Source organism: Gallus gallus, chromosome 5 (genome assembly GCF_016699485.2).
Source record: "Gallus gallus isolate bGalGal1 chromosome 5, bGalGal1.mat.broiler.GRCg7b, whole genome shotgun sequence".
Classification (NCBI taxonomy): Eukaryota; Metazoa; Chordata; class Aves; order Galliformes; family Phasianidae; genus Gallus; species Gallus gallus.
In genome coordinates, this window is record NC_052536.1 from 42,734,868 (window position 1) to 42,750,151 (window position 15,284).

At 33.6% G+C, this 15,284-nt stretch overlaps 1 protein-coding gene across 12 annotated transcripts in view; it reads right to left on the reverse strand.

Moving 5' to 3' along the window:
• EML5 (EMAP like 5) overlaps window positions 1–15,284 on the reverse strand; it is a 114,568-nt gene that overhangs the window by 63,891 nt on the left and 35,393 nt on the right. For all 12 annotated transcript variants that reach the window (XM_040701559.2, XM_025151285.3, XM_025151284.3 and 9 more), the window contains exons 6-12: window positions 9,867–10,002; window positions 6,452–6,653; window positions 5,180–5,317; window positions 4,211–4,467; window positions 3,462–3,674; window positions 1,522–1,689; window positions 131–237 (exon numbers count right to left, since the gene is read on the reverse strand). In XM_040701559.2, coding sequence (XP_040557493.1) covers window positions 131–237; window positions 1,522–1,689; window positions 3,462–3,674; window positions 4,211–4,467; window positions 5,180–5,317; window positions 6,452–6,653; window positions 9,867–10,002 — 1,221 coding nt within the window. The remainder of the gene's footprint in view (window positions 1–130; window positions 238–1,521; window positions 1,690–3,461; window positions 3,675–4,210; window positions 4,468–5,179; window positions 5,318–6,451; window positions 6,654–9,866; window positions 10,003–15,284) is intronic.

The window sequence follows — 15,284 nt, forward strand, 5'->3', positions numbered from 1 at the left end:
TGTTGTTGTTGTCTTGCCCACTTACTACTGACTTGCTCTTCTCAGATCTCAGATTTCAGGAGGTCCTGATAAAAGACCTTCATAAGTTCCAGGAAACATTCCAACTTCCATTAAAACTAAAAAACTTTACCTGTCTACGATATGTGATCTGTGTCTCTTGTTCAATTTCAGAGTCCAGCTCTGGAACATCAGACTGATCTGAATCTGATTCATCACTATTAGAATCAACCAGACTCTCTGTCAGAAGGAAACGGTAATAGAAAATGAAATAAACTAGATGACAAATTAGGAAGCATTTAGAATAGACGCGTAATGTTTCTGATTTGAAAATCAATTTTTATATTAACTATAGCACAAGCTGCTATCATTCAACAGGATCAATTTTGTTGATACGATAGAAAGAAGCTAGCTTGAAAGTATAGTAATTATTTGTATGCTTATTTGGGAGTGAACTACTTTTAATTCATTAGTATTATTTCATGAATGTTGATTTTCAGAAAAAAAGGAAGAGAATGAAGTAAGAAATATAAGAGAGAACAAGTATAAAGCAGTACAAGTATAATGAAGTAATGAATGTAAGTCAGAATGACTATTTTGCACACACACTGTATTAATTTTCTACACTCATGAGTATATTGAGCATATAGCAGAGACGAATGCATGAAGACTTGCAGAAAACTAAAACAATTAAATGGATTCAAATGGATATAACAGGGTTAGACTAGCCATGGATGTAAGCAGCAATTCTTCAGCTAAATTAGAAAAATTTATTATGGATGAGAAGGAAATGGTAAAACTTTTGGTAACAAAAAAAGAACAGTCAACGTGATCCAGAGAAAAGCAATAGTACTTTGTAAAGGTGGTAGGTGACAGTGTTTGGGAAGCCACAAAAGCAACAATTATCAATAGTGTGGTAAAGCAGATATATGTTGCATATACTGTTATATAGACAGAAGCAAGGTTCTGTATCCAAGAACAAGGAACCTAAATCACTCTTAAGATAGAGGCATTTTATCTTGGGAGCAGTACCTAGTAAGACATCTGGGACATAGGAAAAAATGTTGAAAATTAATTCATAGTATGAAGGATCAAAACATTAAAAAGCTTTCTGAAGGCTTCATCAAGGAGATGAAGAGAACTAGTGTTTCTTTTTTTTTTTTTTTTTCAAATATCAAACATATATAGAGCACTTGAAAAAAAAACAAAATAAACACTAACAACGTTTAAATTATCACCTACATAATGCAAAAATTAACAAAGTGAGAAAAGTTTTAGATTTTCCTTTCCACAGGAAACAGCATGATAGTATTTTTATTTATTTATTCATACAGTGCTGATAGACTGATCACACAGGATACATGCTGTATTAGATAATGCTCTTCAGTATTTCAGACAGATGCAAATTTTACAGAATAGTAACTGTGCAGACTAGAAATTCTGAATATCTGCTTCTATACTGTCAACTAGTAATTTTACTCAAGCCCTCTTCCCCCCCCCATCATTATTTTATATATTACATACCTTGGGGTGCTATATGAAGAGAATCCTTCAACTTCCGATCAGGGACAAATTTCCACTGAAAGACAGAATGATCTGCTCCTCCAATGGAAACAACCCACTGGTGATCGTGTGACCATCTGACATTTGTCACATGAGCAGAATGACCAAGATACTTTTTAAACTTTGCTCCTAGAAAAACAATAAAAATCTCTTTCAATACACATGCAATCAATGTTTCAGAAGCATAACAGAAATATATATAAAGAAAATAAGATACCCTAATTATGAGTGATTAAGCTAATTAATACTGCAAATTGACAGCAGTAACTGTTTGTGCTGTCCTCAAATTTAAATTTCTTTAAAATGTTGTTAAAAAAATAATAAAATTAACAACTAATATTCTAGAATATAATGTTTCTAAAAAGTTAAACATAGAGAGAAGACACATGTTAGTCCTCTATGAGGTATATTAAGGAACACTTCTTCATTTTATCAAAGCTATTAATTTTCTTTATTTTCCCCATTAATCAAGATTTGCCAGTTACTATTTCTACACTGAGATGTGATCATTTCAATATTACATCAAGTATATAAAGTATATAAATATGTATATGAAAGTATATAATGGGTGAGAATACACCCATCTGTGTTCATAGAAGAGACATCAAGAAGAGCAAGTGGTTGTACTCAGCATTAAATATGCAATGCTGCAAAATTGCGATGATGTAACTGTACGACTTGTTTCTTCTTTCAACAATTAAAGAGTTGATTTAGTCTCCAGGCAAACTTTTTAAGTTAAGATAAGTTTCCTTAAAGGCTAAGACAAATTTTACGGGCTCTGTCTTAACATCACCACTTTACTACCTTGAAGACCGTTCTCTGGTACTGATGCTTTGTTTCAGTTTAACTCAAAATGTATTTAGAATGGAGTTATTAAAAATGGCTCTGAAAAAAAATGAAGTCTTTCTCATCAAATGTATGTCAAAAAAAGATATTTCTTCTTTTTCATTCAATTGTGAACAGTAAAATGAAAAATGGCAGACCTTGCTTCAGTCTTCAATATTAAAAATTTTACCTTGCTCTTCTTAAAATGTTGAGGAAAAAACGTGCTGGAAAATTTTTTGAACTTTAGAGAACATAGCGTGATAGTCTGATTGCAGGACCAATTTGTTGTTCGCTTATTTAGTATCGCTCACTGCTTAATGAAGTTAGTTCTTCCAATTCCTTGCACAAATCTGCATCACAGTTCCAGAGAAAAAGAATACTAGATTTGGGTTGCCTAGAGAAGCGCAGGCTGAGAGGCAACCTCACTGCTCTCTACAACTTCCTGAGTAGAGAAAGCGCAAATGGAGAAGCCAGGCTCTGCTCCCAGAAACAATGACATGACATGAACAGCATAAAGCTGTGCCGGGGAGCTTCATACTGGACAAAGGGAAAAATTTCTTTACTGAGGGAGTGGTTAAACACTAGAATAGGCTTCCTACAGAAGTGGCTGATGTCCCATTCCTGGCAGCATTTGGTTAAGAGACACATTAATACGCTTTAACTGATTAGCCCTGAAATGGTCAGGCAGCTGGATTAGATGATCTTTGTATGTTTCTTCCAACCAAACTATTCTATTCTGAAACTACTTGAAGACCAAGGTGAAAATATTTAGATACATATCTCAAAAAGGGTGAACTTCATAACCTTGAGAAATTCTATTTAAAAAGAACCACTTTAAAAAATAAAGAAAAACATAAAACTTCTGAAAATCCTATTCAAGATGTACATAAAATCCTGATACAACTAACACTGCAGTTGCCTATACACCAACCTGTCATTTATTTCTACTCTGAGCCCAAACGAAAAAAACCTGGCCAGCTGTATAACTTTCAAAAATCCAGTTTTCTAAGACTTTTCTCTTGAATAACCAATAACCAAAATTCATGAATATGCACTTATCGATTCAAAGGTACTACCTTTTCTTAGACACGGGTATCGAAAGAGCTTTACAATTCCATAATCATCAGCTGTAACCATAACTTGCCCAATAAAATTTGCATCCACAGAATTTATATCATTTATATCTGAATATTTAGGCCAGATTCCATTAACTTCAACACCAGAAACACAAGTCCATGATGCCCATTGAACCCCTTTTAATTCCTCCTTGTTCGTTACTTCCTTTCCACCTAAAAACAAAAATAAGATGTTATTTTTCAGTATTTATGTAATTTTAAATAAAATATTATTCTGGAAAAAATACTTATAACAGCACAAGCTCTTGTAAACTAAAGATCTAAAACACCAGATGACATTTCTGAGACACAATATACTGATTTTTCATATATTTTAAAAACCTTCTGTGCAATCAAATATAATCCATTTAATATTCAAGTTCAATAATTACAAAGTTGTTAAGGTACTGAAAAACTGAATTTGAATATATTTTCTTTTCTCCAAGAAATCAGAACAAATATTTACTCCGGAGAAATAAAATGAATTTTCAGTCAGCATCTTTAACATGCAGTAGCAATAAAAACATGTAAATAACTGTCAGAAAATGCTGTACTCATTCAAATAAAGCAAATATTTCCCCAGACTTATTAAAGTTTCTTCACAATCCTGTCCTTTGAACCAGGATCCATTTTAAGTCAGTTTTATAAAACTGCTATACTTTCTTTCTGCAATTAGCAACAAATATCAGTAAGGCAACTCAGAATCTTACTTGGCATCCTGTAAAAAAGTCTCTTCCCATTGCCATCATTAGTCTGTATATATTTACTATCTGAAGACCAATCCATATGGGTGATGAAACTTAAAGATCCAATACATTCCCCAACTTTCTTGTATCTCTGGACTACACCATATATATCCACAGAGCTGTCATTGGAACCAACAGCTAGGAAGTTCCCATCTGGTGAATATTTCAGCTCATGAATAGCTTCTTTCCTGTCTTTGATATGAACAACCTCAGTCATATCTCTGTGGTATGAAAGAAAGCATGTCATAAGTATAAAAGATCCTTATCATATTGTGAAGTTCTTAACAATGAAAAGAAAAAAAAAAAGGGAAGGGGGGGGGGGGTGGGAAGAAGGAAAAAAAAAAAAAAGGAAAAAAAAGGAAAAAGCCACATCTGTAAAATGATTAAGTGAACTATAACTATCATATGTGCAAACACCACACTACTTTCAGGGCTAGGTAGGGCTTTGTGGCTAAAAAAGGGAACACTGATACAGGAAGGTCCTGTACTGGGTTATTCACTGAGAGAAGAAAACTTCACTGACATAATCCAGAGACCTCAGTTGCTCTTTAAAACTGTGGTATCACAGCAACAAGGCAAAGCACCATTGATCTTGCATGTGTGCTGTACTAACAGAAGCATTCCAAAACAATTACGGAAGTAAAGACAATTTATTTCTTAATAATTCAAGAATAATGAATAAAGCAAGTATTTAAAATAAAACACTTCCTAGAATGCTGCCATTCTTAAAAAAATACCAATGTACTTTTACAAATGCAGTCGTTACAGAAAGCCTCTCCCACACTAGTGCAAATATTTAAATAATCGGAGCACTCTGAGGTTCAGTAATTTAAAACAAATCTAAGTGGTCTCCTGCACACAGTTTCTATGGTATCCACAAATATACAAAAGTATTTAGAGTTTATAATGTATCTATTAATTTTTGTATCTTACCTGACCCTAAGAACAGTGAAAGAGCCATCCTTCATTCCAAGAGCAAGATGGATTCCATCAGTACTAACTGCTGCACAGCGAATGGGCTCCTCCATATTGCACCGGGCAATCAGAGCATGGTCTATTAAACTCCAAATTCTAGAATAAAGCATTAATGACAAATACAAAGAATGGTTTGTAGCTATGTCATAGATAGCATGAAGCCTGCAATTTCAGCAGAAAACAGGACATGGTTGTGCCCTGCTTGAAAATAAATTTCCACAAGCAATATCTAAGACAAAAGTGTCAGTTCTCCATACAGGAAAGAACATTCTTATATTTAAGTGTGAGAAAATATCTAATGAGGAAATGCAGGAGCAGGTATTTTTTGTGTTTCTGAATAATAAAAAATGACAACATATACTTTTAGATCACTCTGTGAAAATTCCACTCTTTTGTTAGTTACTTTAGCTAAAAATATTTAAGATTAGTTGAAGAATTAACAGATTAAACATATCCTTTCCCATTAGCAAACCATAATTCATAACTTCCTACATTTGTCTAGATAATACTATAAATCTTAACTGTTTTTACAAGACACACAATATCTACCATTTACAAGATGTATTCAGCATTCTAGAGTTGAACTTTGGTTCAACTACAATTTTTCTTAACCATGTTACTATTATATACTTAGCAAAAATGACAACACACTTAATATCTGAGAAAGAAAAAATAAAAGGCATTTATGAGAAAAAGTTGCGCATTAAAAAGAGTAATTTACTGAGTTTTCTTAGAAAATGGATTCTGTTTTCTATGATGCACTTTCGTTAACCATAAATTTCAACTACAAGGGCTATCCCAAAATTTACATCTCCTATTTCAGTGACATGAAAGACAAGCCACATTCCAGACAGTCATGCAGATTTTTATGAGCATGGCATACAGGTTCTTGTTTATCACTGGCAAAAATGTATAGCTCATAGTGGTGATTATGTTGACAAATAGTGTTTTGCAGCTGAGAATTCGCTCTAACAAACAGTGTTATTACGTTCTTTGCATCTATTGTCATTTCCATGGAATTAAATGGGAGGCATTACTTTCAGAGCAACCTATACATTTTATTATTAGAGGTCTCTAATTTAATGCATAACTTCACTGGTTTAGAAACACTTCAGTGCCAGTTGATATCAGTACCAGTGATATTAAAATGCATACATTTCAATTACGTTATCTACAAAATGAGTCGTTTGCATCAAACTATCTGTGAATGAAAATCAGACAAATAACAACCTGACTGATCGGTCATCACTTCCAGTCATTGCTAATGGTTTTGTAGGATGGACAGCCAAAGCCCACAGCTCTCCTTCACAGTGCCCCTGCATTATCAGGAAAGGCTTATTACGCTCATGTACCACAATTTCAAAAATCTCACTGTCTTGTGTCCCAACAAGTATATGGTCTCCTCTCCAGCAAACACTTCTTACAGACAGACCTATAGAAGGAACAGATTGTTACTGAGAGGAACATCCTTAGAATGTGTGAAACAAAGATAACATTAATGTGACAAAATATGGAAAAACATTAAAGCATGAAAATGTCAAGAAGTATCCATACACCTCCCGTTCCCCCATCTACTCCCTTTATCACATCACATACCACTGGCCTTGGAACATTAAATTTTCAAAACTAGAATTTTAAAAATTCTATAATCAAATGTGACTCTTATTTTAGTAAAGCAAAGAAAATTATTTCATAACAAGATCTCTGACTGAGGAAAGCAATGCTGACCCTTGTATCTGAAGAGGTGAATTTAATGCCCTTACATTTCAAAACAGGTAACAGAAAATGTAAATTACAACTTCTGATCAAACCATGAACTCTTATGACTAACTGAATGAATCTCAATTATGTACGTGACAAAAGCATCAGCGCAAGGTATAGACCAGGTATAAGACAAGCGAAGTATCCAATACTTTCCAGCTTGTTTCTAAAATGCTACTCCTAAAGCAAATCCTTTTAACTTCTTAACAATAGCTGTTTTTTTTTCCTTTCCCCCCAGTCAAAGAAAAGAAAAAGTAGGACTCACTGGAACAATATATTAAAGAGTTGGAAAAAGTTTATGATGGAATTTAACAGGGATTTCTGAACAACTGAATTACTTTCCAGGTTTACAATGGAGCTGAACACTCAGAAGTTATATTTGTTTATAGATAAGGTTGTGATAAATAAAACGAAAGTTAGGACAGTTGTATATGGAGAACCCAGTCTTAACCCAATTTTAAGAATACGCACCTTTTAAAAAAGGCTTAAATTATTACAGCCTGATAGCACAAGTCAATTTTGCCTGTTTCAGATATAGATAACAAGACGATAGAAATGCCTGACATAACTCTCTCTGCCAAAACACTGACTCTTGTGAAGGGCAGGTCAAGAATGACCTGTGAAAAACTACTCTGGGTTGTGAGGCAAAATTATATCCATCAAGAAGAAAAAATGAATACCGTATGAGCTGATGTGCCTCTGAAAAACCTTTTTTACCTGTGCAGAGGGAAAAGAAGAACCTTATGTTTCTAAAATTACATAGGGAAAAATTGCAAGGCCCAGAAACAGTGAATGTGAGGATCAGCAGTCCAGACTAGTGCATCTTCACCTATGTTTTTTCATTTTTAACAAAACAGGCTTTCAAAGCAAGGCCTGCTTGCCATGCTTTACATCTAAAGACAACCCTTAAATGTACTCTAAGTGTATCTCCATAAGAAATAAAAAGGAAAAATGCCCAAAGAGTGCACTCAGTGTACTACTACTACACAATATTCAGTCCACTAGATATGACTAGAGCTAAAGCCCTTCACAAATTCCTCAAAAAAAAAAAAAATATATATATATATATAGCTTATTAAACTCTCTGCATTATCTGCTCTACAGATTTCTTCCTATGGTACTGCACTGGTGAATATACTTGACTGTTTATAACCTAGGCACATTTTGCACTATATTGACTACAGTAATTAAAAATATATTTAAAAAAAATCAAGAAAGAAATAACCGGAATCTTTGATGAAGAATGATTAAGAAATCTGTTTCAATGATCTGGAACTTCTTGCAGTTAATGAAGTTACTGATACATTCTATGGTTCTTCAAATTACAGGAAACTTTACAAGTGCAAAGGTTCATGAGTTTACCATTACTCTTGTTGTTAAAACAAACAGATATCTAATATTTGTTATAGACCTAAGGAGGCCACAGTTACATAAAACACTGTAAGAAAGAGAGGAGGTATCTACAAATAAATTGAAAATTTATTTGTAGGGAAAATTGAAATCACCAGCAGCAGAAATGCATCTGTGTTAGTGTTTCTTTTCAGAATGCATTCAATAATGTACAAATTCACTTAGGAGACACTCAGATTTGCTAAAAAAAACTTCAGAAATGCTAAATTAATTTACTGATAGAGTACAGAAACGTACGTGAATGCAAACATATCAAATGTATTAACGTACCAAACATACAATAAGCTAGATTAATCTTTTTAATTAAGAGGGACAACTCTATTTAGAAATATATTACTTTGAAATATTAATTAGAATTTGACAGAAACTTAATACATAACCATTATTTTTATAAACAACAAATTCTGTTCTTTCTGTTTTTCAAAGTAAGTCTGTCAGACTAAACAGAAGCTGAAATGACTATCCAAAACAGTCAGTTAAGCACTGATTTTAGAAAAAAAAAAATCAATCTTCTTATGAAGCAAGGGAGGTATAAACATGAACACATTTATCTCTTGATTTGAGACTGAAGCAATTATTTCTCTTCAATTGTCTCAGTCATGACAAAGTCACTGTACCCCAGGGCATTTCAAATTGAATGTACTTCATCTTTCTGGAAAATATCATAGTCTTGGTGGGAATGTCAAGTCAATTACAGAACACAAATATTTAACTCTGCTTGTAATAAGTCATTTATGGACAATGGTGTATCTAATTGTCATGAGACATTCTACCCCATCATCAAATTCTCCACAAGGTGTTAGAAAAGAGCAAAGTTACTGAGGAAACAAAAAAAACCCCACATGTCTATGAAAGCCGAATTATATAAGATTTTAGTGTTTCACTGCAAGTTTATATTATATTCCTGCTTACTAAAGCACCGATGCCTAGAACAATGACAAAATATACCACAGCCTGCTTGATATAAAATTTTATTATGATATAGGTATATATAAGCATATAGTTATAGGTATACGTAAGCATACTTCTGAATACCACAAAACTCTATGTGAATAGTTTTTCTGAAAACATGGATAACTACGAAAGGGAATTTCTTCACTTTGATGTTTTTCATTGCAGTGTCTCTTCTAAATTCTCTTACTGCTTTACTGTTCATTGTTAAAAACTGCTCTGCATCAGAAAGGACATGCATTGTATCAGTTTATTTACAGCTTCATAGTATATAGTCATAGACAAACTCCTGTCCAAAACTTGCTAGTATATAATGCGTTGCACAGCACCATTAATGGGCTACATATCCTCTTATTTGCAACCATCATGAAAACAAAACATTTCTCATCTTGCCAACAGTACATAGTAACATCCATGAGTCCCACTCCTGGTTTATTGATTTATTTAAATAAGCCTTTTCTTTTTCAAAACAACGTCAAACTTCCAATCTACGATATGTTGAATGTGACAAACTTCTTCTTACCTTTATATCCTTGGTCCGTTTCCCTGAGATCAATCACAGTAATTGGTTTAAAATTTAAATCCCACAAACGAACACAGCCATCTCTGCCACCAGTAGCAAACCCCTCTTCGCACGCATTCATGCTGAAAATTCCTGCCTAAAGAGAGAAGAAAATTATTTTTTAATAATACATACAGATTAGAGAGATCAATATGGAGAGTGGAAGCCTCCTCCTGTTACCCTCTTTCACGGGTGTTGAAAATTGCACAAAAATACACAACTAATACAAGTTTTAGATACGAAAGAGAATTGGAAACAAACGTTAAAAGAACATTTTTTAATAATACAGGTTTTCTTGGAGTTGTGAGGAAACTAAAAAGAATTTAGATTCTGAGTTTTGAAAACTTAAGTAACCATTTTTGCTTGTTTCTATTCAAGGTACATAAGAAACCAACAGAAGTATTCAAAATTACATTAATTCATTTGAGGGCTTAACAGATGTTTATGTACTGTCAGAAACTGAGGTGCTTTCCAAAATGAGAGCTTGAAACAAGAGAAATATGCTTTAGTTTAACTGTACATACAGAATTAAACTGAACTAAAGCAGTTCAAGGCTAAGACAGGTTTGCAAGCCCCCAACTTTTTTTTTGTCATAAACCAAATAATTAAATACACTTAGTAAATAAATACACAGTTTTAATAGTTTTAAAATTCATAGGCTTTTCTTCTTTAAAAATTTTAGAGTATTTCTTGTACTGGACTTATCAAGTACTATCATGATTCATCACTACAAACTCCAACAAGCATTTACTACTTCAAATTTATGTTAAATCTGTGCAAATTTGTCATGTACACAGATGTGTCATATTGTAAACATACAGACTACAGTATTTGAACTGATGAAGTAATTTCATCCATATAATAACCAAGCAATTGAAAAAGCAAAGAGTTCACATTTGGTGACAAAGAATAAGTTAAGAGGATTGTTTCAATACTGTTTTAATTCTGATGATGATGACTACAGTGATGCTGCTTCTTATCCCTAGAAAGAATTCAGCTTAATGTCCTCTCTCCTTAGGGCAGGATCCAACTCGTACAAATATCAGTAGAAAGACTTCCACCAATCTCCTTTAGGCTTGGTTCTGGGTCTTTGTTGCTATTAGTTACTTCCAGTGTAGGCAAATATATGTCTGGGAGTTATTATTTATTTTTACATGTTTTAGACATGGAAGATTGATTTCTCATTTCAACTTTAGAATGAAAATATAATAAAAACTGTGATAATTTCCAGGTACTCATGACTATTATTTGCTACCAAGCTGTATCAAAATCCATAGTTTAATTAGTCCATATTAAAAAAAAAAAAAAGAATCAGACATGTGGCAATGTGGGAAGCTGGCTGAATGCTCTGAAGATAAAATCAAGAGGATCCAGGATTAATCTGTTTTCCATTTCATAGAATATCCTTATCTTGAGAAGGACATACTGGTTGCCAAGGAGATTTGGCAGATGTGCTCAATCAATCTCTTGCAATGCAACAGGACATCCTCATTTCAAGTGTAGGTGCCACTAGGATAATAGATGAAAACGACAACAAAGGTTCATTATGGGGACTCCAAGTATCTGATGGAGGAAGCTGAGCTTAGCTACTCTTCATTTAATTGTTAGGCCCACATTTAAGTGGGAAAAGATAGATTATTGTCAGAGCTTGGCCAGTCACTGTTCTTCCACTAAATCTTTCCTTTTAGGAAAAGTAAAGTTTGCTAATTCAAAACATCTTTGAAGTCTTCAAGATTCTCTCAATCAAAGAATCACGGAATGGCCTGGGTTGAAAAGGACCACAATGATCATTGATCCTTCAGTTTGTAATTGTAATGAACATAATTTGGTTCTTGATCCTTCAATCTGTAGTAGTTATGAACATAATTTAGTTTTTGATGGTCAGTGGTCTTTCATCAGTAATGAGAGGCAAACTGACTTTGTTTGATCCAAGTGAATAATATGAGCAAGAAGGATTGACTGTGCTCCTGACTCAAAACAAAAGTATGTAGATCAAATTAACCCATCTTAAAAGTTAGTAAATTTGCCATACAGATCATCTTTTTCTGTTACTGGATTTTTCATTACAGTTCTTAATGAATGGGAAAATTTGGAAAGAACTCAAATTAATCAGCAGTTCTCTCAGAATGCAAAATATTTCCTATTGTTCCAGCATAACCAGCTGGTATCACATCTGCGTTCCCTCAAACTGGAAAAGAGAATTAAATGAGAACAAATAAAGAAATAAATCCCCAGTCAGACCAGAACTTGAAAAAGCAGAGAAGCACAAGAGTTTAACAAACATGGCCTGGCCTATACTATATGTATATTTTCCTACTGCTTCTATCCATGAAATTTAAAATAGTGAAGTAGCCTCGTGTTGCCTGGTGCTTCCGGACCTGTCTTGTCTCCAGAGAACAGAAATCAACTGCTAATTTGTCCAAATGCAGTCACTTAGAGAAAATCCACCACACTAGTTCTAACTATGCAATTCCTAAAACATGTGACTGTAGTTAGCTGTAATTAGGACCAAGCATTCACATGGAAAACAGGCGATTATGACAAGTAATCACATGGAAACTTCAAGTATACCCAAGAAGCAATTTACTTCTTCTAAACAATATGGAGAACAGAAAGATTTTGCCAGTATGGTAAACAATCCAGTATGGTAAATATGGGACTTCCTTTTTAGTCCCATATGTAATTCAGGATACATATGCTAACACATAAAGCAATGCCTATAATGGGCATTTATCCTAAGATAGTCTTTCCCACTATATACTGCACAGTAAATGGCTGGATCGCAAATATTTAAAGCTGATGTCAATACGTTTAAAGTGGAGACCAACTATTCTGAAATTTAATCTTCTTATGTCACAAATTACCCATAAAATAGTAAAATGGGCATATTACTATAAAAAATAAAATTAGTTGTTTATATGCCTTTCATTGTCTGAAATAAGTCGAGTATTACTTTTCAAATTCACAACAAGGCTAAACAATAGGGAAAAACTTCTGCATGACTTAATGTGTTGGTAAATGATACTGGCTTAAAACCATTCATTTAAGTTCATTATATTGTTTCCATCTATATTTAATTAGTGTTCAGCCAACTGACATAGGCGTGCAATAGTTCTAACAGGGTGCCTGTTATTTAACCTCAACTCTGTTATTTAACCTCAGTTTCTGACATCAATCCACACAACTTTAATGTGTACCTCTGAAAGACTATCTCAAAATAAATTATTCAGCTGCTGAGAAAGCATCTTATGTACATTTACAATGCAAGGCAAAAGCATAGCATAACAATCTTTAAAGCATTCAGTGTTTTTAAACAAACATTTTATTTTAATGCAGGAGTAAAATCTTGTGTCTATGTTTCAGGTACTTAATAATCACAGACTACTTTGAATTTAGAACCTATAATATAAAGTGAACAAAATAAATAGCAAATTCTATAGTCTGTTGTTTGCACTGGTACAGCAATGTAACATCGGACAAAAGATTATTTTTTTAAACAGTATATACAGGGTTAACTTTCCAGAATCAGATGCACGGCATGCCTGCAGTACCACAACAGTGCCAATGAATTTTCATATATTTTCAAGTTGCCTTGTTTCCTTTCTCCTTCTTAAGGCTCTCACCATTGGTTTTATTATTAAGAAGTGATAGGCAAAACTATAATTCCACAAATTCCCATTGTGATCCAGAGTTCCTTACACATACCTTCTGTGCCTGTACTCTTCACCTCTGCTCATTTTCATCTTTTCCTACCTTCCACTCCTACTTCTATGTTCAGTGAACTCTGCAGTCCTTTTCCAACAAATTTTCCAGTCATCCAATCATGCTATTTGCTTTAACCTTTTTGATTCCTCATCAAACTTGGATAGGAATCTGCCAGAAACTCTTCTTTCCTCTGTCTACAGTTCTTATAAATGTTGTAACAGAAAATGGATTATCTGGCTTAGCAGTGAACTCTATTTTGCTTACTAGTGCTAAAGATGTTCTTTACCTCTTCTGTTGCCTATACTGGAACATACTAAACTGCTCTTAAAATAGAAAATATCTTTTGAACTAAGCTAAATATAACAAAAGCAGTCAAACTTTGAGAAGTACTTGTTTGCTATATTAATACGGACCACTGCCAGCCAGATGGACAGTGTTCTCCACATCACTAATGTGTTTTAGAAAATATGTTTCTGTAGCTGTGATACGTACTCTTTTTGTTGTAAGACAGGAATACATGGTATTCAAATAAATGAGACACTTTCTTTGAAAAAATTATCAGCCTATTCAAGCCTAGTGAGGAGTAATGATAAGGCATGATAAACAGGCATGCAGGGCTGACAATTCCAACACTAGCACACTGATGCAAATTTATACCGATTCCCTACTCTCCTCAAACTGTGCTTTTAACAATATACACCCACAACAAATAATACCATTTAAACTTGCATTTTCTTCTAATGCAACAGACAAATAGGACACGATTTATAAAATCGAGTACAAAATAACTGTAAAATATAATGATTATAGTTTAGTATGACTAAAGAAGCACTCTTATTCCAATCTGTTATATTTTGTACTTACTATAATCTGACAACATTATCTTTTTAACTAATATTTTTTTGAGAAATAATGTTTCATTTTTTTTGGAAAGTTAACTTCTGGAAAATATTTTTTTCTTAAATTGGTGCAATTTGTAGCGACTCGAATATCTTTTGAAAATGAATTCCAAAGCCATGGACTGGTGCACCTACTTAATTTTCAGTACGGCAAACTACAACTCCAATGAGCCTAAAGGACACAGCCAAAAATAGAAAGTTAGATAAGACCTATTCCAAGGTCACTTGAGCTCAGTCCACTGACTCTAATGAAGATAAGGAGCACAGCATTTCAAATTTGATCTTGTGTTCAACAAAAAATTGATGCAGAGTAACAGAGCAACAAGGTCTCACAATTCTGTATTCATCAGTTGGGTCATTTACATGTTACCCACACTTAAATTCTTCATAATTACACTTTTATTCATAAACAGATAAACCATCATATTAAAAAGCAGTCTGAATAAGTACTCCAATGCCCCCTATAAGTTAGTTCAATAAGGTGCAACCATTCCTCACTGTATATTTCTCAACCATCAGTGAACACAAAATCAACTTAGTATTGATTGACAGCAACCTCTCCCACATATATTACATTCACCATTTTTGTCCCCTCCATTCTACCTAACCAAATTATAAACAATGATTTTAATATTTGAATTGCACACTAAGCATGTGTCAACAAACAAGGTAAGCGTACAGGCTTATGTAGTCCATAGAATCAATGGACTCTAGAGAGCTACCAGATTATTAGCCAGTAGGACTCAATTCACGGAATGACAACACAGCTAGTGTT